Source organism: Musca autumnalis, unplaced genomic scaffold (assembly GCF_047663935.1).
Source record: "Musca autumnalis isolate F117 unplaced genomic scaffold, ASM4766393v1 scaffold_3, whole genome shotgun sequence".
Lineage (NCBI taxonomy): Eukaryota > Metazoa > Arthropoda > Insecta > Diptera > Muscidae > Musca > Musca autumnalis.
Window position 1 is genome coordinate 88,541,168 of NW_027411866.1, and position 24,388 is coordinate 88,565,555.

Here is a 24,388-nt window from a genome sequence, read left to right on the forward strand (position 1 = left end):
TTAATTAATAAATTTTAAACTCTATAATACAATTGATGTCATATCATCACACGCCAATGCCATCGTCCATTATGGCATTCCTAGTTCTACTTTCTAGTTACCTTGTCCTTGTGTTGCGTCGTCACATTATTTGTACATATTCCTAGCTAGATTAAAAGTATGTTTCCTTTAAATCTAATTATAACTCTATTAAATCTATAAAATTTATAATAAATGTGTTTATTTTTTATTGAACATAAGAATATGTTTGCATGTTGTATGTAGTGTATTATTTGCAAGGTAATGTAATTTATGTTTATATGTCGTTACATTTTAATTTGTTTTTGTTTTTTTTCGTTTTTCGGTGTAATTACAAAAGTTGTTCCATCCCTTATATCTACTGGGGAGTTAATAAAGTTTACATTGTTTGTTCCAGATACAAACTCAATTCGATTTGTAAAATAAAAAAATGAAAAAAAACTACATCAGTCATTTTGGCACACACCAGACAACCACCGCTCGCTCCTGTCTTTTTTTGTTTATAACAATAACACGAGAGATCATAAATTTATTTTTTGTTTGTTTTTGAATTTTTGGTTACTGCTTAGCCACATTTATAATCGCAACAATAAAAAGAAAATTGTTATTAGAAAAAAATTTAGTCATTTTTTGTTCATATTTTTCAATGAAATTTCCATTGAGTTTTTACTTGGAGAATATTAAATAGTATCAAAATATATCTTTTGAAAAGGGGGAAATATTACAACGCATGGGAAAATATTAAAATACGTTTATTATATGTTATACCATTTGCTAATAGTTGATCTTTGATAAGAAAAAATAACACTATTACGTTCGTTTATCATCGATGTAAATTCAAAGAAAATGCCTAGAAAATTTTGTAAATATTTTGAATGTTGCATAGTGTAATTACGATATAATGGACAGTGTAATTACGCGTAAAAAACTTAATAAAACATTTCAAATCATCTAAAAGCGATTAAGTTCAAACCTTCTTTTCCGCGCACCATAGTAAAAACTGGAATATGTGACAATGGGATCAGAAATAAATACCAAATTTCCCAAGGAGAATTTTTAAAGAAAGAATTCGAAATGTCTAATGTCACATACATACATTTCGGCTAAAAAAGTGTTGGCTTCCAAAATATTTAAAATCGAAAACACAAATTTCATGCAAGGAAGGTTTAATACTGGGTCTAAATGCCATATTTTCAATATCAATTTCTGTGACATACCAACGGAACATACCCTCCACAAGCAACCCATTATTAACATGTCTTCATACTGAGTTATTCCTTCTCATTTGAAAACTAGTATTATCTAAAGGTTCTACCCTGCCGCGTTCGAAATGTTGTTAATTTGAATAACCGTTCTAATGAATAATATACTCATTGATTTATTTGGTAATTTGTCATTATATTCTCACTTTTTTCAAGACAGTATATTATTTTCACTATTTAAGTGCCAATAACAAAATTGAACCATATGAGGGGATTTTTCTTCCTAGGATCGAGACTTTTCACCCAATCAGTTAAAGGTGATCATTTTTTCTTTTAAACAAAATTTAATGGCCTGTTACCCGAAGACTATTCGAATTCAAATTCGTTTGAATAACTACCAAACACTTGGTGTAGTAGAAAATGTTTGATTGAAAACAAAAATTAAATAAATATTTTTCCAAAACCCTAGACAGATGGCAACGTTAATTTGCATTAGCTGACTTAATTTAAATTAATTCGTTCATTATCCACATTCTTAATGCACAAAATTAAACTGAATTTAGGTATTTCAATATGGCAATATCGTAAAAGGGAGCTCATATTCATGTAAGAGGGGGAGCATATACATATATACTCTGAGACACAATTTACATTGCAAACAACAACAAAAAAAGTGGTTTACCAGCAATCATCTGTTTCAGGGGTGAGCACGCATGTGTGCTAGCACACAGGTAAATTGTGAAAACGTACTCTTAGCTTTTTGTGAACCATAAACAATTAAAAGTTTATGAAATTGTTTATTTATATTTTTTAATAATTTGCATTGTGGACGATTTTAGACAACATTAATGTTTAAAAAATGTTGAAATAAGTAATGAAACATCAGGAAAAATTAAAAACTAATTCTCCCTTAAATTTGCCTCTCTCTCGATTTTGCTCAGCCTTGATCTGTTTCGTAAATGCAGAAACTATCGTCTGTCAGGGTAAAATAAAATGCAACTCTTAATTCAAATTAAGGCTGCGTCCGTCTAGGGCAGCCGTGTGCGCGGGCATCCATTGGTGGCTGCTGTAAAATACTCTTACATTTATTAATTTAACAAAACTCAGACGTTTAAGTATTTTTTGTAAATATTATTTAATAAATAATTATATCCACGATTTTAGATTAAAATTGTGTTTTCACAATTAAAAAACAATTTAGAAAAACCATGAAAAACGACAAATATTAAATTCTCTTATATTCGCTTAAATTCTGTTTTGCTCACAATTGGTCTAGGGCAGCCGTGTGCACGGCCATCCACTGGTGGTTTCTGTAAAATACTCTTAATTTAATTAATTCAACAACACTTGGTCACCATTGGTCCAGGGCAATAGTGAGCGAAACAGAATTTAAGAGAATATAAGAGAATTTAGCATTTGCCGTTTTTCATGGTTTTTCTAGATTGTGAAAACATAATTTTAACCAAAAATCGTTCCTGAAATTGATTATTAAATAATATTTAAAAAAATATGAATTAATTAAAGCCAGGTCAGGCAATTAGGCGCCCGTGTGCGCTCATTTAACGTTGCTCTCTCCACACACACAATTCAACCCATTGAAAAAGCATGCACACAATGACGCCCCGTAAAGTATGCAATAGAAAAATATGGTGCATGACGCTAAATTAAAGTAAGAGTATCTTACAACAACCACCAGAGGATGCCCGTGCACACGGCTGGTCTAGGGCATAAGTTTGGCAGTAGTTCGAATCATCTTAAGGTAAGGTCACGTTAGGCAAATATTTGCTCCAGCGACAGTTAGTGTGCGTTTACTGAGAGCAAGTGAGCATAAATTTCAATGCATTATTTACGCTCACTTGCTTTCAGTAAGCGCGCACTGACTGTCGCTAAAGCAAATATTTGCATAGTCCCGGTCCACACTAGCGTGATTTCAATGAAAAAATTTCATGAAATTAGGCGCTCCTAGATCGAGTTCCGCACTAGAAGCAATTGCATGATATTTTCTTACTATGGAACTCGATCTATAACGCATAATTTTATGATTTTTTTTTTTTTCAATGAAAACACTCTAGAGTGGACCGGGACCTAATGTGACCTTACCTTTAGTGAAATACAAGAATTGCTGCATACTTTTAGGCGAATTAGAATTTCGGACCGTAAGTAAAGCAAAACGGGCACAGGAGTATGTTTTTTGTTATCTTTCAAGCTGAATACCTGAATTTGGGTAATGAGCTGCTTAAAAAATCGTAAATAAAATTAACGCTGGTAAAAAATGTAAAAAAAACCGAAAATAAATAAAAATGATTAAAATTTTATAAAAAATTTTATAAATACCATAACTCAAAAATTTAAATTCTTGTTATTAAAAAAATCTCTGAAATTCACCATTATTTGCATGATAAAAATATTTGAAAAGACAATTGCAAGTTAAAAAGCTTGTAAAATTAAAATACTAAAATGAAATATTCAAAATAAATTATTTAGAAAAATCATTAAGATTTTTCTTGAGAAAAGTTTAAACTGAAACTTTACATAAATCATTCACTAAAAATTTAAAAAACCAAAACTTTAGAATTGTCAGTATTCAGTACTATGTGATTGGTTCCTATGCAGTTGATTTAAGCGCGAACAGTGAGACAGACGACATTCGTTTCATTCATTTCATTAAACTTTCATGCTAGCGAAAAACACAATTACAACTTCCAAGAAAATTGTATTCAAGCTCATAATTAAAGAAAACTTTTCAGTGACTTTGTTCGTTTTAGTTTTGTTTTCTTTTTTTTTCAAATTTTTAACATGAAATGCGTTATTACATGCGTGAATACAGTTAATATTTTGTTATCACCTAATAATATGCAAGAAATCAAAAGAACAAGTAAAAAACGTGGAAACCTGCGAATATTCAAATCATGGCTGTGAGCATCAGGGCTACGGAGAGTGGAGAGGAGACCGAAAGAGCGTTCATTTGTATGCTTTTAATGTCATTACTATTGCTGGTATTGTAGGTTTTATTTCTTTCTATTTGTTTGTATGGTATTTGTTGTTGGTGTTTTTATGTTTTTGTTGTTTTCATTCACGAGGATATAGAGGAAGGCATTACGTTTTAAAAGCTAAACAAAAGGAAAGTAAAATAAAATGAGGACAGGAGGAATTGGTAGGGGTCTTCGTGTCAATGTCACCATCGACACAAGGTGGATGGAGGATTTGGCTAGATTCCACTAAACCTCGGTGCCATCCTCTCCCTCATCGTCGAATAGTTGACTTGTGCTACCATGGCCATTGCGTGATGCTGTCACGGACATTTTCTTTTTGGGCTTTGGTGGCGGTCTGGGTGGTATTTTGGTTAATTTCGGTTCTGAACTGTTGCCGCTGTTTGAGATCGTGGTGGTGGTCGTTGTTGTGTTGCCGCTGCTGCTGTTGCCATTGCTGCTATTGGGAATTATGGAGGAATGATGTCTTGCTGTGCCATATAATGGTTCCGTGTCCGAGGTCGTTGTTGTTGGCTGATGTAGTTGATTAACTAATTCGTGTAGGGGTTCGTAAATTTTAGTTGTATTATTGCTGGACATGTTGTTTTGTGGTGTTTGCTGCTGCTGTTGTTGTTGTTGTTGCGGCTGCTGCTGATGTTGCTGGTAAATCGCCTGCTGTTGCTGTGTTTGATTTGAATTAACTGATGTGAGACTGGGTGTTGCCGGTAATGGACGATCCCGCATTGTGTAGCGCACTGGCTGTTCCTGTTGCTGCATTAGACTCTTATTTAAATTAAGAGTTGAGCTACCGCCAGCGGTTGTTCGTAGACCTAAGTTGTCATAGACAGGTTCAACTATCATCTCGGCTGTGGTTGCTGTTCCCGTTTCGCTGGGATTCGGTGAGGTGGGCGATTGAAATTCACTCAATTGTGTCGAATTGGTAGCCGATGAAGATGGCGCCCAGCTTGGAACTCGTGGCTTACGTGGTATTGTCATATAGCCCTGTTTCATAACAACCGCTGAAGTGGTTGCCGGTGAGTAAACCACGGGTGCCGGTACGAACGGTGATTGTTGTTGTCTGCTATTAGCAGCAGCAATAAGTGCTAAATTGCGAGATTTGGGATGTTGTAAAGTCATGAAACCGTTTGGTGTGGCCGCTGCTATGGTCGTAGTACCATAAATGCCATGGGGTGTCATATGTGCATAAACGGGACTGGTCATTGGTGGCGAACGTATACCATAGATAACCTGTTCGGGTATATTGGACTGTGACGATTGCATGGATGGTGATGTGGGTGGTACACGTGCTGGAAAAGCCAACAAGTCGGGTGGCAATGTAGTAACATATGTGTCGTCCATATAGGTGTGTCGTGTACGAGGCATTGTATTGTCCGATGTGGTCACCGAATGAGTTTCATCATCACGATGATGAAGATTTCCTGTAAAAAGAAAGGCAGAGAAAAGAAAAGTGTGACAATAAAAGGCATAAAATATTGAAGATTTTTAAAGTTAGTTAAAATAAAGAATTAGTCGAAATGGTTTCAACAGCAAATCAGTCAGAAACGTTCATCTATGTACGATATAGAATCGAATACCGGCTACGCAACCAAATCGGTTATTGCCTTCGAGAATTATAGTGCACACCGCTGCTTTATGTTACGACAGTTTCTATGAGCCTCGCTGTAAAGTTTACACAACCATACCGTTCTACGGTTTTATAAGCACAGCATAATCACAGAGAGGCTTCGAAAAATTAACAGCAATCTTAAACGAGAATTTTTTTGCGAAAAAACTTAAAATGTCGTATAAAAATTATATTTTTGGGGCCTTTTAAGCATTTATTAATAAAATAACTGTTTTCTCTAAAACGAATAGTTTTCCTGCAATCAGGCTTTCTTTTAAAAGTGTCGAAAACTTTGAAGGGTAATATAGGTGTATTCTTACATGACCATCCTTTGGTGTTTCCCAACAAATCACTGAAGTTATAAGAATGTAACATTTTTGATTTTTTTTTTTGATATATTTTAATTTTTCATCAAAAGTCGAAAACTACAAAAAAGTCGATTTTTTTGAATTGCTTGCGTTTTAGACCAAATGTGTAGAAATTCGGAGGATAAATGAAACTTTTAGGAGTGGAATGACAGATAACAGACAATACTATAATAAAATGCAGAAAAAATACAAAAATATGCGAAAATACCCGAGTTTTACGTTTTTACGTCAGTTTTTGCAACCATTTTGGTGACATTTAAACGACCAGTGGCTTTAAGTGGGTTAACTCTAATAGGAATTGTAAGAATCTATGAAGACACACTTTTCTAATGCCCCCAAATTCCCTATAACCGTTATGTGGTCTATTTACATCTCAACATACATTGTCATTTCCTATTTTTGTATTGTTGCTACGTTTCTATTCTCTGACTCCTTGGCGAATATTCATTTCTAGGTATATACAATAGGTATGTGGGTGTGTATAACGTCATCACTGTACGTTCCCTGTAGGAAGCATGGGGACATGTGTCGACATGTCACCACTTTGTCTACTATTATGGTGACAAAGTCAACACTTTGTCAACAGGTTGTCAACAATTGATACTTTTACCTTAATAAGAAGAAGCTTTGTTTATATTGAAAACTGATAGTTCAACAAAGCATCTTCTTATTTTTTCTCCATTTTTCTTAATTGTTTGGCGTAAAATAATTTTGGCGGTTCGTTAAAAAAGTGTTTTTGTGAAAAATCAATAAAATATATAATTTTAATAACAAGTATGAGCAAAGGAAATTAGGAAAGGAAAATAAAGACAAGTGAAAAAATAGACAGTTCTATATCAAAATAAAAATTCTGAGGCGGATGACAACATTTGTGGTGAAACTTCGACAACTAGACATTTTATGGAATCTTTAGAGAAAAATGTGGAGCCTGACGAATATATTGTCCCGTCTCGCTGGAAATGATGAACGGAACTTAAGCCCTGAGTACATAAGCTGTCTCGCCTGCTTACCTTGCTTGCTTCTGATAAAAGAATAAAAAAGAAACGGCAACCCAGTTCGAAATTAGCTCGGCCTCCTTTATTCTTTTATTTTTGTTATGTCAGAAATGAAGCAGGAAAGCAGGGTAAGCAGGCGAGGTAGCTTATGTACCCTGGCCTTTACATCTTATATTTGGACACGGCATAATAATGAGTTAAATGTTGTAGGTGTTTTTGGAAAAAATTGATTGCGAGATTTTTCCAATGTTTATACAAATGTAATGTGTAAGCAAATTTAAGGACATTTTGTTTATTTATGCTTTTGTATACATGTTTATTCTTTTCAATTCCTAAATGTTACATCAATATTCAGAGAATTGCCTGGTAAAACGTTAAGTGCAGCAGAAGAAGAAATATTTAAGGCAGATAAATCACACCAATCCTAATGACCAAGAAAATAAAACGGCGATGATATGAAAATAATTTTTTTATTCTTGGTTAGGCAGCCTTTAAAACATTGGCTTTATGTGGAATCTTGGGCATAGCCCTTTATAAAGATAAAAAAGACTGTAATACGCAATTTGTACTTTTTAGTAGTTTCATAATTATATGTTTTTCTTTAATGAAATATACTATTTAAACAAATGTATAAGTTCATCGTCTTTTTAAGCACACTATTGCTCTGTTTCCTTTATGTTATCGGAAAAAATAGTAAAAAATAGTAGATTCTTGCAGTACTGGAACAGACCATATATATCTTTTTAATCTATAAAATGTTTCAAATAGGCCGAAAAACTTAATAGTGAAAAATTTTTCTCCATATGACCCTTTATGTACTGTTGACTCACTACTTCCAATGTCTCTACTGACTTACTACCTCCAATGTCTATACTGACTCACTACCTACAATGTCAACACATGGTTCCTCAGCAACTACTGACTTACTACTGACATACTAGTTCCAATGTCAGTACTGACTTTCGAATGACACGTTCATACAAAATGTCTATAGGAAATTACATGAGTTGTCTACAGTTTGTCAGTAGTACTGTTGACAATGTCAGTAGTAAGCCAGTATAGATTCTCTATTGACATTTCCTACAGGGTTGTCATGTCATAATGACATTGCCTCTTCCAACAACAACACACAAACTTCGTGTCTGCCTTGTTAAGCATTTTAACCTTTTGGCATCAACGACTAACGTTATTGTGTTGGTGTTTACTTTGTAGATGTTTTTCTTTTAATTTTGCTTTGCTGAAACCCTCTACTACTGCTACTTCAGCCTTGCAACCTTGGGGGTTTTTTGGTACTGTTGCTCGTTTTGTTGTTGCTGCAGCTGCGAAAGGAGGCATGCTGTTCATTTTAAATGTTTGAATTAAAATCTTAAAGTACAAAAAGATTTTTTGTGGCATTTTTTCTAATCTGTAAAAATTTCTAACATGCAGTATAGAAGAGGAGACAAAAAAAAAAAAAAACAAGAGGATCTATATGACAGAACATCAAAGCATGAAATTGAACTTCATTTTGAGAAAAATGTGAACTATAAAGACCAACCAGCAAACTTAGCAATCAGAGAAAAGAGAGCTTCTTTAAACAGTAGTATGTAGTTGCATAAGTTCGAAGGAGCAATTAATTTTGCAACAAAAAAACAGTAAATACGATTTTTTTTGTTGTGGCGCTTTTATACTATCTTAGTCGGGAGGGGGCCAACAACTTAAAGAGGAAAAAAATACGATTTTTTACATCTCAAAATAAATAGTATAGCGCCTAAACTAATTTAACTACTTACTACAGCTACACTGCGCCATTAAGCGTAAATATGAAAAAAAGTTTGACAACTTTTCCACTGTCCGAGTATAAACTATAATGTGCTGATTTTTTAGGGTATCAACAAAATGTGCAATATGTACATACATACAGTCTGTCGCAAAAGTTAGTATACACCGTTGAAACCAAAATGTATTAGGGATAAATATCACTATAACTTATTGAAATAAGGATGTAAGGATTAAGGATTATTACACGTTTCAAAAGGACAACGGCCTCAAAAGTATGGGTTTCCTTCAAGAAGTTCCCGGTTTTTCAAACAGGACAAGCCGAAACTCGATCAAGATCACCCCATATTGAAACTTTAGAGCTTTTCTGAGCATTTCATGGCTTTAGAATCCATAAACAGGACATAACACCCGGAATTTTGTCGCTACAGTTGTTGTATTTGTAGATGACTAATTTTTGTGGATTTTACGACCCAGTGTATGTTGGACTTGTCACTATAAGTACTATAACTGCCATTAAAACCAATTAATATACTCTTTATGATCTTTAGTACAGATTTAGTTTCATTTTGTTCAAAAATATCAAGAATTTTTTACACAGTTCCACGAGGATTCTCCGTTGTATACTAACTTTTGCGACATAAATTTTGGTCTTTTTGGGATTCGAACCCTACATTTGCTAATGTATGCAAATATTGCGCACTTTTAATTGTTATTACGGAAGACAACCTTCTTGTCTATCAAATAAAACTAATTGTTTGTTGTTTTCAATAAGTTATAGTGATATTTATCCCTAATACATTTTGGTTTCAACGGTGTATACTAACTTTTGCGACAGACTGTACATGCACACAATGTACTGTAATGGAAGCGTGCGAGGAGAGTTTGTGTCTGATATGTTTTATAAATAGACATTCTCAAATTTGACCTAATATTGACATATTTTGACATGAAATTTTAAGCACATTCCCACAGAATCCTGCTGAATACATTTGTATGTAAGTATTTTTTTACCTCATGTTGTATCTCTCTTAATTACAAAACATGTCGTGCCTAATTTCGAACATGTCCACAAAAATGGAAATCAAGATATTAAACAATTTGTGTGTGTGTGTGCGGTATACGTCGATTCATGTAAATGTTGTTATAATTTGGAATGTATAATCATCCTTTCAAAATATTTGTTGTACCTGACGGTGAAAAAGGAGACAAAGTCAATGCGCATCATGAATTTGTCCCAAATCTGGGCCAGGTGTGTTGAATTTGGGACAACAAAACATATAGAATATAATATGTTGGAATATATAAGTGAATATAAAAAAAATTAGTTTCCATGAAGCCAAGGTTTGCACTATTATAATACGTGAACTATCGCAATTTACCATTAACTATGACCATGGCTAGATCAATTCAAGTGATTTTTAAACAAAGCTCAAAAATTTTGCAAAATAATGTAATTTGCGTGGAAGTTATGACCGCGTAAATGAATAAAAATAGGAAAAAAACGTTGAAGCTAACGAGGTTTTTTACGTTACTATTTGAATGCTGATTAAACCGTTCAAATGACGGACATATGTCCAAAGTAAAAGTAGAAGAATACAAAATGAAGATTACACTTCTAATGTATCATTTTTCGAAATTCCCACTGCTTCCACCTTTTATGGATGCTGACATTTTGAAGCCGGATTTTAGGTGTTTTTCGTATTTTTAATTTAACTGGAACGCGCAGTCGAGTATTTTAAAACACAATTAATCGGATTAAAGTACTCGCAATTACGCATAATTTGATATGTACATTGGCTATGTAGCCCAGACAGCAGCAGAGTAATCTACTGCCAAAGGCCAACATTTAGTGCGATATTTTTTCTAAAAAACACATTTTTTGGGTACAGTATTTACAATATCCTTTTGAGTGTGCTGGTACCCCACGATATTTTAGTTTTTCGGCGGTCCGGATCATATAAATCATAGATCGTGAAAATCCATCCCCTAGAACGGCGAATACAGCAACTGCAAAAACCGAAAAATGTGAGAAAAAAGTTTTTGAAAATATCGCGGATTTAGTCGCATTTTCTGTGGATGTTTTCTTGTCAATGAAAAAACAGACACATCTCTCGCGGTTTTCCGAAAACAGCGGTTTAAAAAATTTAGTGGCATGGGAGCTGTGTCCGATTTATCCCAAAAATAGTGTGTAATGCTACATCCACGGTTCTTGATGGAGTTGATCGAAATAGGATTAGATCGATGTATTTTTCCACGGTTGGTAGTGAAATCGGATGCGCATAAAAAGTGTATGAACTTTGTGCAAATTATAAGCGTTATACAGATTGTTGCACACTAAACTGCAGACGACGCTACATCTTAGCGGCCAAAGTAAATCCTGGAAAATGGGTACAAATTAAAAGAGAAGAATTCGCCGTATTGATAAACCGCATGCGCATCAAGCGATTTTGACGATTTCGCGATTTACACGCATTTCAAATGATACAGTTTTATTTGAAGAATATACCGCATTCAAAGGAACCCAACATTTATTTGAACGTAACCCATATCTTCCGCTTGATGTTAGCGTGTACTCGAGAAGTGATTAGAATAAAAAACGTGATTTTTTGCGTGAAATTTAACTGAAATAGAAGAATAACTCCGACCTAATTTTCTTACATTTTCTTCAACTAACTCACAAAAAAATTTGAAAAATATTTTCTCTTACAAAAATTTTATAACTTCCCTCAATATATTTCTTTTGATTTTGCTAAAATGTGCAAACCGCTAAACACATTTCTATATTTTTGGTTCCATTTGAATCGTCGCGATGTTTAGATTACGTACATATTTTTAAAATATTTTTCCGATGCATAAACAGCTTAAATTTTAATAAAACAATTTGCAAGCAAGCAATTTTTTAATTCTTTCCTAATTTCCGCGAAAATTTACAACTTTGTCACTAATGTTATGGGACCTCAGTAATCATATAGTACGTAGGAAGCCCTTAATTAACAATGTTTCGCAATATAATGAGTAGCGTTGTTTTAAGATTTATTTCTTGTTATCAGAATTAAAATCGCCATAACTTTTGCGCGCAACAACCAATATTAGTACAGATTTGAGAATCGGAATTTGTTCCCAATCTATGTACCAAAATTCTTTCATGTAGCTTAAACATTCTTTTTTTAAATTTTTTTTATGGAAAACTAAAAAATTTTGATATTTCCTCATATACATACATACATATCAGGAAAAATGTGTAAAATTGTCTTTTCCATTTCAAAAAAATCAAAAAAATTTTTTGATACTACATCAATGACTTTTGGTACATAAATTAAGAAAAAAATCAGCATTCCAAATCTGTTTTCGTTACTAACCTTGATCGTTGCGCGCAAAAGATATGACCGTTTTAATTATGATAATTAGAAAAAATTCTAAAAAAAATCGCGGCTTAAAATAGTTAGCTGTTATATCCTATTATCGTTAACTGAATTCGTAACCTTTGCGATGATGCAAAAAATAATCGCAAAGTCTCAATGGATTCGCGAAAAATCAAATTTGTTAAATAATTTCACGTATTTACAAACATATTTTTGAAACAATAGCGCTCATACTTACGAAAAATATATAAAAAAATTATAACAGCATCCAGACATTTTGAGGAATAAAATGAAACCTAAGTTGTGAAGGTTGGAGCTATAGTATTCATGTTATTTGCAAAAATACGAAGAAAATATTAGGAAAAAATTAAAATCATGTTATTCTAATTTTATTTTTTTATGGTTTTATAGGAAAAGTTTGAGAAAAATTTTTTGATTTCTTCGGCATTTTCGTGAAAAATTCACGCAATAATGATGATATTCCGTTGTAACAAATTTTTCGCTTATAGTTTTCCTACTGGCGAATATTTTTAGAACATTATATTAAACCATAAGGAATTCCAATTCTGGCATAACGTTAAAATAATGTTATATTGAATATTATAACATTTGAGATGCATATAAACCGCGTAATTATGAAAATGACACGATGCGCATCCGATTTTCCAACACAACGAATCAATCCCTCTTATTTGGTGTACAGTTTGTCAAATTCTATTTGGCGGCCACGATGTAGCATTTGCTGCATATTAGGGTGCAAAATACTGTAAAATGGTCATAATTTCCGCGAAGTTCATTTAAATTTTATGCGCATCCGATTTCAATAATCACCATTTAAAAATACATCATTCTATGCCGTTTCAATGCGATCCATCAAGAACCGTGGATGTAGCATCGCACTCAATTTTTAGAAAAAATCTATTATATCTCTGGATTTACGAGAGTTTTTAAATTTCTGTTTTCGCACAGTTTGATTACGCGTATCGGTCTATTTATTTAAGTAGAACTGACACATCCAAAACGCGTTTTAATATGCGATATTTTCAAAATATTTTTTTTGCAAATTTTCGAAATTTGAGGGGTATCATATCCGCCGATCTAATGGGTGGATTTTTACGCGTCGTGGCTTGTTAGATTCAGAACGTAAAAAAAATAATTTTACGCGGGTTTCCACGGAAATCGAATGACGTTTGTAAATGTTAAACCAAAAAAATAGGTTTTTGAGAAAAATTTACGCACAAAAATTATGTGTTTGGGCGCAGATATCTGTGATCCTGTGAGGGCTACACCCTCATGTTATACATTAAAAAAGGCGAAATCGCGAGTACTACAATCAAATAATAAGCTTTTAGGGGAATCCTGCTGCGCGTCCCGATTAGAGCAGAAATTCAAAAAACCCCATTTTTCAGGTTTCAAAATGTCAGCATCCGTTTGAGGTATATACAGTGGATATATTAAAAAATCATACATTAGAAACTTCAACTCTGAAGTGTACTCTTTAACTTCTCCTTTGAGCATTAAGCTCTACATTGTGTTGTAAAACCACTAATTGGAAAATAACATAATGAAACTCGTTTATTTCAACGATTTTTTTCCGATTTTTTTACATTAGTACGACCACAGCTTCCGCTCAAATTATTATTTTAAGAAACCCCTCGGTGAATCGGGCTAAAACAGTTTATTTTACCGAAATACGGTCAAAAGTTATGATATAGTTAAACTGATCGCGAGTTACAATACCCCATACCTCAGTTTCAACATAAGTTAATTTTCTACAAAAAGCTTGATATGGAGAATTCTGAGTGAAATCGGACATTTTTGAAAAAAAGTGGTTTTTGATTTCCTTTATTTTTTGTTGTGTTCATGCTGCTCCTTAGCAAAAGATTTTAGTGCCTTTTTATATTTTTTGGCTAACGGTTGCAGAGATATCGCAGTTTGAAAAAGTCGAATTCTATAAAAACTATATGCAAAGAATATGGGTATTTCTTACTTCTTTAATATTAGTCTTAATAGCAAAAATCTTTTTTGTAGTTGTTGTTTTTTTCAGCTATATAATAAAAAAATAAAACAAAATTTGCATAGAGGGCTTATTGTGTCTGAGGGCGATTTGTGTCTGATTCGATGCAAAAGTGTCTGATTTCACTCACTTTGTATTGGGTTACATATGATTAACGAATCCGGCTTTTTGCTGGGAAGAAAAGTTTTACATGGCTGAGATATTTAGCCACCGTTGGAAATTTGGTGTTGCCTGGATGGGGACTCGAGTCCATGACCTTCAGCGTGCAAGGCGTGTATGCATACAATTGCACCGTGAAAACCGATATTAAAGGCAACAACTTCATCAAACCACCCTTGTTTCATTTCATGCGGCAGTTGAAGACGAAACAGAGACAATCGAGCACTTACTATGTACCATGGGTGAACGCACGACCCAATCTCTGACAACCTTGCGCAAAGCCGAGCCAACAAGGCTACATATTTTTGCCAAGGGCTGAAGTGGCTTCAGCGAGAATGAAATACTGCACCACAAAAAGGCATACTCTGTCTCTTTTCAACATTCCACGATATTCTTCCTTCTTTCGACGATACCAACTTTTATACCAGTCAGTATGGACCACCCTAAGCCTTGATAACTCTTGAACTGTTTAACCTATTTAGTTCAAAGTTTGGTTATCTTAATATTGTGTCCAAGAACACGTTACTCCTTCGGGTACATCAACCACAAACGAAACATTGCACATAGTAAAAATTCTGCCAAACGTACATGAAGTTCCAAGGAGGTGTATATAGGAAAACATTTTCCCTCACACAAATTTAACATTATTGCATAAGTGCTGTTTAACGTTCAACTCTTTCAGGTACCTTCCACACAAAATTTCAAAATTTTACGCAACTGTGATGTTCAGGGACATGTCTAGAGTAGTTTCGAAATTGTTACATCAGTCTTCGAGGCTTATATTACGACAGTATAATTTGATCGGGGGTAAGTCCGTACTGACTGGGATAATTACCCTCAAGCTGTTAAAAAAATCGAAGATGGACTATATCGGTTCACTTCTTCCGGTATCTAACATTTGGGTTAAAGAACCATCTTTCGCATAAAGCTAGCCAGATATCAGTGCTAAATTTCTGTGCAAAATTAAGTTAATTTGAAGTGTTTTGGTGCTTAATAAATTCAAAAAACTTTTTTGTTGATTTATGCAAAAATCATAGAAAATAAACTGTAACTCTTTGAGTTTTTTAGATATCAACATGAAAATTTGACACAAGATAAAGTAGACATCGAAGAAGAAATAGAAATTACTAACTCAAAAATCGAATTTTTTGAGTTATGCCACTCTCTGAGTAAATGAGCGATTTGTAAATACATATAAACTTGCAGTTGTCGCATTTCATATAGCATTGAAGTGTAGAACTCGATTAATATATAAATGAAAATTATCTCCTTTGCACATTATATAAAGACCTTGCATTTGCGAAATAACTGCATTAATATTTTTCCATAAAAAGAAAATAAATTTACACTTTGTTTAATTCCGTCCAAGCAGCGAAAAATTATTTAATATTTCCATTTTGGTTATGGCTTGGTTTCCTTGAATTATCAAATTAACTTTTACTTATTGTTCAGTTATTCCTTACACACATTCAGTCTTCAGTCTTAACATCAATTATAAATTAAAAAAAAAAAAAACAAAAAAGAACGAATCAAAGAAACTTACCAAATTGCGTTTCATCCAACAGAGTCTTCTTAATCTCGTGACCATCATCGCCACCATTGCCATTACCAACACCATCAATATTCTCCAGCTCTGTTCTTCGTGGCGGTTTTTCGACAGGATTAACTTCTGTCAGTAGGCTTTTTTGCATTTCCATGATGACCGAACCTTCCAGCATTGAAGTGTGCGTTTTATCCATTTTCGAGGAGATTAAACCATTTTCACTCATCATTGTTGTATCCTTTTGATAGGTTTTGGAACGACGGCAATACCAGCAGATGACAAGAATTATGACAACGAGTAGCAGCAAAAGAGTCGTAGCAATTAATCCAATGATGAGCAAAATATTGGGTTCCGTTTCAGAGGTGGATGTGCTGAGGCCATGTACACGATTTTTCCCAGATCCATTTAGGGGACTGTAGTAATCACCGTTTATAATAAGTTGGAATTCTGCTTCGGCTTTCCCGCCACGATTGTCTGCAATACATGTGTAGGAACCTTTATCGGTGGGTCTCACACCTATGATGCGTAATTCAGAATTCAAAGTATTCGGGCTTTCTGCACGATGTTGTTCCACAGAATTGAGAATCTTAAAGCGAGCATCATTGGGATTTATGGGTCTTTTATTGTAGAGCCATGTAACATTAGGTCTGGGAGAACCTTCTATACGACATGGTAATGTTATGTTATCGGAATGGACATCAATATATGTACTTTCAGAACCCAATATGCGTGGTTTACAGGCAAAATTTTCGGAAGGTATTTCATTCCAGAGCTTTCCCTTCAAATGTTTCGGTTCATTGCAATCTGTTGGTGGAGTGTAGAGGCGATTTGCCAAGGCAAAATCTCGGAACTCTTGCAATTCACATGTACAATTCCAAGGATTTGATGCCAATGACAGGTGCACCAGTTTTGGAGTTCTCTGGAATGTTTCTCTTCTCAACACTGTCAGTTCATTGTTCTCCAAATAGACTGCCGATAAAACGGGCAATTGGCCAAATGCATGAATGTCTATACGCTTTAATTTGTTGTTCTTAAATTCCACGCGTGAGAGAAATGGCAAGTCAACAAAGAGGTGATTGTCCAATGCTTCTATTTGATTATTGTTCATAACTAAATTGCGCAGCTTCACCAGGCCATTGAATGTGCCGACATGCAATTCTTTGATGGAATTGTGCGACAAATCCAATTCAATTAATATCGTCAGGCCTTTGAGGGCATCTCGATTCAGTTCTTGTATGGTACAGTATTTCAGAAAGATCTTGTGCAGATTTTGCAGGTTGGCATCGGCGAACTCTTCTCTTCTCAATTCGGGGATCACATTATTCGAGAGATCAATAACTTGCAATTCATTACTCAGATCATTGGGTATTGTGTAGAGCTGTCGGTTTTTACAATCCGCTGTCTTTTTGCCCGAATTCCAGTGACAATGACAATTGCTACAACTCTGGATCCAATCAGAGTTGCCAACTGTCGAGGGTATATTCGCTAGCATAATACTCGCTAGGAAGAGAATTTGTGTTAGCCAATAACGCAGACGGTACCATGTCATTCTGATGGTAGGCCTTCTTCTGTGTGATAATGTGCCCATTATGTGTGTGTTATTAATTGTAGATGATGGGGGTGGTGGGATTTCTATTTGTTGTGATTCAAGTGCTGAGCTGAAGCGTCCGTCGTCTGCAATATAGTTGTTTAATTGAAACTAACTAAGAGTCTCATTAAATAGCTTAAATTTTTTATTACTTTTCGCACAAATTTCCTCTACTTATTTGACTCTTTGGTCCCCCTGGGGCAGCAAAGTAGCTTTTATTTAAGCCAATTTAATGGGTGGCAAAACCCAAGTTCAAGTATTGGGTATACCTTAGTGTAAATGCCGCCCAACTTGTTAATTCCTGTGGAATGTTAATGCTTGTAAAGCACAACCAACCAACCATCTATTAAGGACGACAAGCCAATGTCGTCGTCAACCGCTAGGACAATGACTACTATCAGCCCACCAAGCCTGTTATGATGTTGCTGACGTTGATGACTACGATACTGATGATGATGATAATGTTGATGATGACTATGTTGATGTAGCTCTTCGCACTGCTGTTGTTGGGTGGTAATGGGACTGAGTGTGTCCTTTATTTCTTATTAATTAATGTCCTTGTTCTTGTTGAAGCTGTCGTTGCTTTCCTTTTTTATGTTGCGAATTGTGGTGCGAGGTTGGCAGTGACGCTGTCTTGTTGTTGTTGTGCAGTGTGTTGGGAGTTGATGGCGTTGTTGTTGACACTCCTTTAAATGTCAGCATTTGCCACTAGATTTGCAGCTGGCAATTAGCATAATATCATTGTATTTAACACGTACAGCAACAAATATATTAGCACGATTCTTCTGGCCTGTAACGATACCAATACAAGAAGAAAGAGAAAATTCCTTTATTAGAAACATAAGCAAGCAAATTCGTCATTCGTTTGAAACATGAAAACAAAATTATTAATGAAATCTGAACAAGCAAATACGTAAAAGGAGGTGAATAATTATAATTTTAATGCAAATCTACTACAACTGTTTATGAAGAAGAAGTAGAAGTTTTCGTCAAATTTACATATTTCTTAAAGGGTTCCCTGCACAATGGGCTTTGTAAGCATTTGTTGTGATTTGTCACAGTGTGTGGATTGAATTTAATTTCGCTCAATTTTAGGACTGCTTATCTGAATCTTATAAAAATACTCAGGTCGGTGAATATATTTTTCATGACCTTTTCCCAATGTGGCAGTACGAATTTGTGACCTCATATTTTCTGTGAAATGGTAGAAGATGGCAATTTGCATTCACATTATTTTGTAACTGACATTAAATGTCTCTTAATTCTATTAGAGAAGGACGAGAAAAAAAATCACAAAATAAAATGCCGTTTCTTTATTCGTCAGCTAGAATTTGAGCAGAACTTTTTGTCATTATTTTATAGTTTTGTTGTTTTTTTCATTCAGTAAGCAAAATTTAGGGCAGTTGTTATGTTCACCCTTTCCTTGCTGTTGTTTTTGTTTTTATGTTAATGATGTTGGTGGTCTATTTTTATGCTTTTGGCCGAACGGCCAACAAGCCAGCTATCCTGCTAGCGAGTCAGCATGAAAGAGACATGGAGGGCATAAAAAATTACAACCTTTGACAAATGACCCTGAAAAGCTTTCATTTGTCGGCATGTCAGGGATTTGTTTTAATCAGCAACTCTTTAAGACTTAATTTGTCATGAATGTTTAGACACTTGTGAGAGCTTATACAGATTTTGTATTTTCTACTTATCTCAAGAATAATAAGAACAACTACAAAAATATCCACAATATTAATTAATTTAGAAATATAAGATGTCGTCATTGGCCTGTGTGGTCTAGGATCTTTGATAAGAAAACTTAGCTAAACATGTCGGGATAACAGATTTAAATGAGACAAATGCCTAATGATAGGGGGCCACCGTGGTGCAATGGTTAGCACGTCCGCCTTGCACTCAGAAGGTCTGCGGTTCGAATCCCAGGCCAAGCAACATCAAATTTTCAACGGTGGCAAAATTCCCCCTCAGTAATGCTTGGCGACATTTCCTGAGTATTTAAGCCATGAAAAACTTCTCTACAAGTGGTGTCGTAAGACACGCCGTTCGGACTCGGCAATAAAAAGTAGGTCCCATATCATTGAGCTAAATATGAATCGGCGTGCACTCATTGATATGAGAGAAGTCTCCCTTGTCCCATCTGGGATGTTTGTGGAACAATTATAAATGCCTAATGATTGATTGTAACGACCAGCAACTGTCGTATTTATGTTTAGATAACTTTTAGTGGTTCGGACACTGTGCAAACTTCAAACAAAGATGAATTGAATTGACCACAGATGAATGTTAACAAGTGATAATACCGCCGGATATCTAACGCAGCAGTTCTGGCATGCTAGATGTGAAAGATGAACATTTGCTACAAATTGTAATGTCGGAAATCGACATTTTAGCAATAGAGATAATATTATAAGTCAACGAATCAAAACTAAAAGCTGTTAAGAGAAAGGCAGATGGCTCATCTCTCGCCGCAGAAAGGGTTGTTCGCATCCTCTAATTGCGTTGTCAAACAAAGTAGTCTATGAATCACATAACGTGAGAGATGTGCCAAAGCTAAGATAAAGGCATTAACATATAAAGTTCAATAGGATTTTCGATATGTTATACTTATCAAATAGATCTTGTTTCAAATATTTTAAACACTTTTGACGCATTTTAAAATAATAGTTGACATTTTAAAAATGTCATTGGAAAAATTCATCCAATATAGTTGGTTTCCATAAAATATATGACAAACTAAAAACAAACTTTTCTGCAGACCTGCGATGTTTTTGTTCACTGAATAGAGGATACGCAACGAAATATTGATTTCAATAGTTTTTGTTGTACCTCAAATTGGGGGGTGCTTTAGTTTTGTCCGCTTATATTTGCGACCTAAAATGTTTTTTGAATTTTAACTTTTGTTTATTAAATTCTAAATTCCTTATTTTTGTGTTTTCCAATAATAAAGATATAAATAAAAAAAAAGAAAAATAAAAAATAAATTTATTACTTTGTTTTCTTAAAAAACTATCATTTAAAAAAAGTGTACTGAGGGGGTGCTTTAGTTTTGGCCGACACTGTATGTACCCACAACATCCCCATTCTCTCATATCAATAAGTGCACGCCGATTCATATTGGTTCAATGATATGGGACCTACTTTTTATCGCCGTGTCCGAACGGCGTGTATTACGATTTTTAAGATGGTATCCAATTGAAAGCGAAGTATGAAGAATGTCCACTTTATACCAAACAAAAAATTAAACTCTACCTTCACTACTCATGTTAATGCATGTTTCCGAAATATAAGTACTTATTAAGGCAGATAGGCATTAATTCGCTGCCTTGCGAGGAAAATGGATCTACGAGTTAATCAACGATGACGGTGAATATCGCAATCGTATGAACCAACAGCTGTACCAGCTACATTCTGATAATGACCTAGTTAAACACTTCGAGTTCAATAGATTAAGATGACTAGGACAGGTAAGGAAAGCGTAAAAACCAAGATTCCAAATGAACAAGAGGCCAATGATTTTTAAAAATATAGAAATACAAGTTCATAATTAAAAAGACACAGTAAAAGATCGAAGAAGTTGGAAATACATATCGCTTATTTACTCAAAGAGTGGCATAACTCAAAAAACGCGTTTTCGGAGTTAGACATTTCTGTTTTTTCTACGATTTCTACTTTATCTTGTGTCAAATTTGTATGCTGATATCTCTAAAACTCAACGAGTTACAGCTCATTTACTACGTGTTTCGCATAATGCAACGCAAAAGTTTTTGGAGTTGGAGTGGAGTGCTAGCTGTTTGCAAAATATGGTCCATTAGTTTTTGTGTAATAATCTTTACAAATAGAGAAGTCAAATTTCAATCACCAACTTAAAACTCGTTTTTCTCGAAAGTCGATTTTTTAAATGCGTCACTCTTTGAGTAAATGAGCGATATATTGTTATATCGCTTGCGCAACAAATGTTCTCTATTGGATCCATAAAATAAATATCTTTATATTTATTTTATGATAAACATAAAAAAATTATCATTCCTCGTTCTACTTACACTTAATTTATTAATCTTTGTTACACCACCATCATTTGTAGCAGCATTTGGTTACCTTTGTCGGCAATAATTGCAACATCAAACGAAACCTAAATACTTGAATAACCGCACAATTAGATCTAAACTATTATTTTGGTAATAACCGCTCTTTGTTGCGTTAGTTTTTTCGTCTCAATTGTTGGTACAAAGCTTCGATAGCTTTGGTAGCCTCTTGTACGCTTTTGTATTTACATTCGCATTTAACAATAATAAAGATAACAACAAGTAAAAAAAAGAATAGTAACAAGTATTTATTTATCGAATATTTACAATTTGCATGTTCTAGACCAGAATAGAGCAAAAAGACGTTCACTCTGAAAAAATGCAAAATGCAAATTGTAACATAATCAGCGAGTAAATGCGCCCAAGGATACTGTTGCGGTTCATTTGCTCAACGCTATGGATGTCTCGACGACGACGACGATACTTGCCTGTTGCAGCAATGCATCGCATTTCATGGCGTTCCAGCATTTCAATAACCAACCACAATAGTTGGTTGGCTGGCTGCATAGAAAAGCAGCTTTAAGAACGAACAAACGAACGAAGCAACACTATCCGCAAATCCAATGCAATGAAATACTAAACTTAAACATAATGATGTGCTGATATTATTTCAACCCTCTAGGGGCAAACTGGGCGGTAATAGAGAGCGAAAAGCAATGGAAATGGACAGGAAAATACTGATAATGGCGATGATGATCATGATGGTGACGGAGTTGATGCCCACGATGACGACAATGATGGCAAGCAACTACAGATGCTTAGGCAACTACAGATGCTCCAGCAACCGCATTTGCCACATGGCAGCATTAAAAATACACAAAGTTTTGTATTTCAATTATTGAAATCGCTCACAGAAGAGAAGTCATAGTAATGGCATTCCTTACATCGAAATACACAGGGTTATTAAAATGGTGTATTGCAATCATCGACTTGGCGATTACATCGAAAAGAAAAAAAGGACATGAAAAAAGTATGTGGGTATATGGGAAATATTTTTTTTTCTCGTACAATCTGTAATTCGTTATATGTATGTGCATTTATTATTTTTACTCCAACTTTTTGGGTATAATTCTCTCTGAGTTGACAACTTATTAAGAAACCTTTGGAAATGCTGCTTACAAAACCGATAAAAAAATGTAGCAAATTTTAAAGTTCACCAATGGTTTAAGCTTTAAAGTACATTTGCAATGCTGACTACAACTCTACAATGTACAACGAATGCTGGATGCTGCTGGTTTTAATTGTATCAATGGATTAGTTACTCGAATTGAAGGCGCAAACACTTGCGTACATACTAATTCTCAACTCACTATGACCACCATCTAAGGAATACATGGTGTTTACTGACCTTTAGTTGATGTTGCTGCTGCTTCAGTTCATCGGTTCAATGATTATGTGGTCGGTAGTATGGTTGGATGCTTGGTTGATTCTTGTACACATACACAGAGCAAAACTGTGGGGTTGGGAGACCCTCTCTAACAGTTACTTGCTGATACATATAATAATGTTGCATGCAATAGAATGTCGGCGGGAGTTCAGTTCTTCTTTTGTCATTTAACATTTATCAATCAGTAAACAATTGCCAATGGTATGTTTAATTCTTCCTCGAGCGAAGAAATGGCAACGGACGGACGGTCTGTCATGCCATACTGCCTGACTTCCATTCGGTCTATGGGAGAACTCTGTCCACCAATGTGACCGACCGTCTGTGTGTTGGATATTACAGCAGCAAATAGTGCGCATAGCCACAAACTCGCATACCATTCGGTTGAACGATTTTTGCGGCAAATAGTGACAATGCCATTGTAAATAAAGCAAATAATGATAATTAGCGCGTGTTGAAAGCAATGAAAATGTTATTAAATTACAAATTGTATTTGTGTCAATGGGATTAATATGTTTGTTTAGTGAACCTGTAAAAAAGTGGTTGGGGCGTGGTAAGGGATTAAAAAAGTCGTGCTTTATTCATAGATAAAGAATGTTAAAATTGATTTAAGGCTATTACAATGAGTTAGGTCCAGTAAAACGTTAGATGGCGAACAATGTGGAGTAGGAATTTTATAGTCTATTTGTATGCAGTTCGATAGGAATCATGAAAGCGGTAGTCCTAATCATTGATCTACATTCAATAAGCATTTATATTCACGAAGATTAAAAAATATACCACCACGAGCTAATTAAGTAAAATGCAAAGCAATAAGCTCGGAGAAGTGCAATATGACAACTGGTGAATATCAATTCTTTTAAAAACTGTTTAATTCGAATTAGACATCTATGTTTTTTGCCCATTCAAAATTCGTAATACCATGTTGCATAATTTTATTTGGACTGTACACACACATTTAAAAGAAATTTATATTTTTCTGTTATCATATTCCACTTCTCGTAATACTTTGGATTTTACTTTCATTACATCTCGCGGTGAAGGGTATAAAAATCTAAAAAATAAATAAATACCTACAATCGGGAGGTACATACATTTATATGGGGTATATATTAATGCATTGTTATGAATATAAGAAGTAGATTTAATTTAAATGAATTTTTGTTAATTTAAGACTTTGAATTGTAACGGAATATTTATATGGCATTTAGTTTATTTGTATCAGTTTTATAACAACAACTAATGTATGAAGTTTTCTTACACTGCTTACTTTCTCTTTAGTTGTTTTGAGCATTCAGTTGTAGCTTACATTG

The 24,388-nt window shown here is 34.4% G+C and overlaps 1 protein-coding gene across 9 annotated transcripts in view; it reads right to left on the reverse strand.

Annotated features, from left to right (window-relative positions):
• Positions 1-216: 216 nt before the first annotated feature.
• The window catches only part of LOC141396822 (uncharacterized), a 319,005-nt gene continuing 294,833 nt past the window's right edge, over positions 217-24,388 (reverse strand). For all 9 annotated transcript variants that reach the window (XM_073972485.1, XM_073972486.1, XM_073972487.1 and 6 more), the window contains 2 exons: positions 16,019-18,396; positions 217-5,628 (listed from right to left, as the gene is read on the reverse strand). In XM_073972485.1, the coding sequence (XP_073828586.1) occupies positions 4,439-5,628; positions 16,019-17,606 (2,778 nt within the window). In that variant the 5' untranslated portion in view covers positions 17,607-18,396 and the 3' untranslated portion in view covers positions 217-4,438. The remainder of the gene's footprint in view (positions 5,629-16,018; positions 18,397-24,388) is intronic.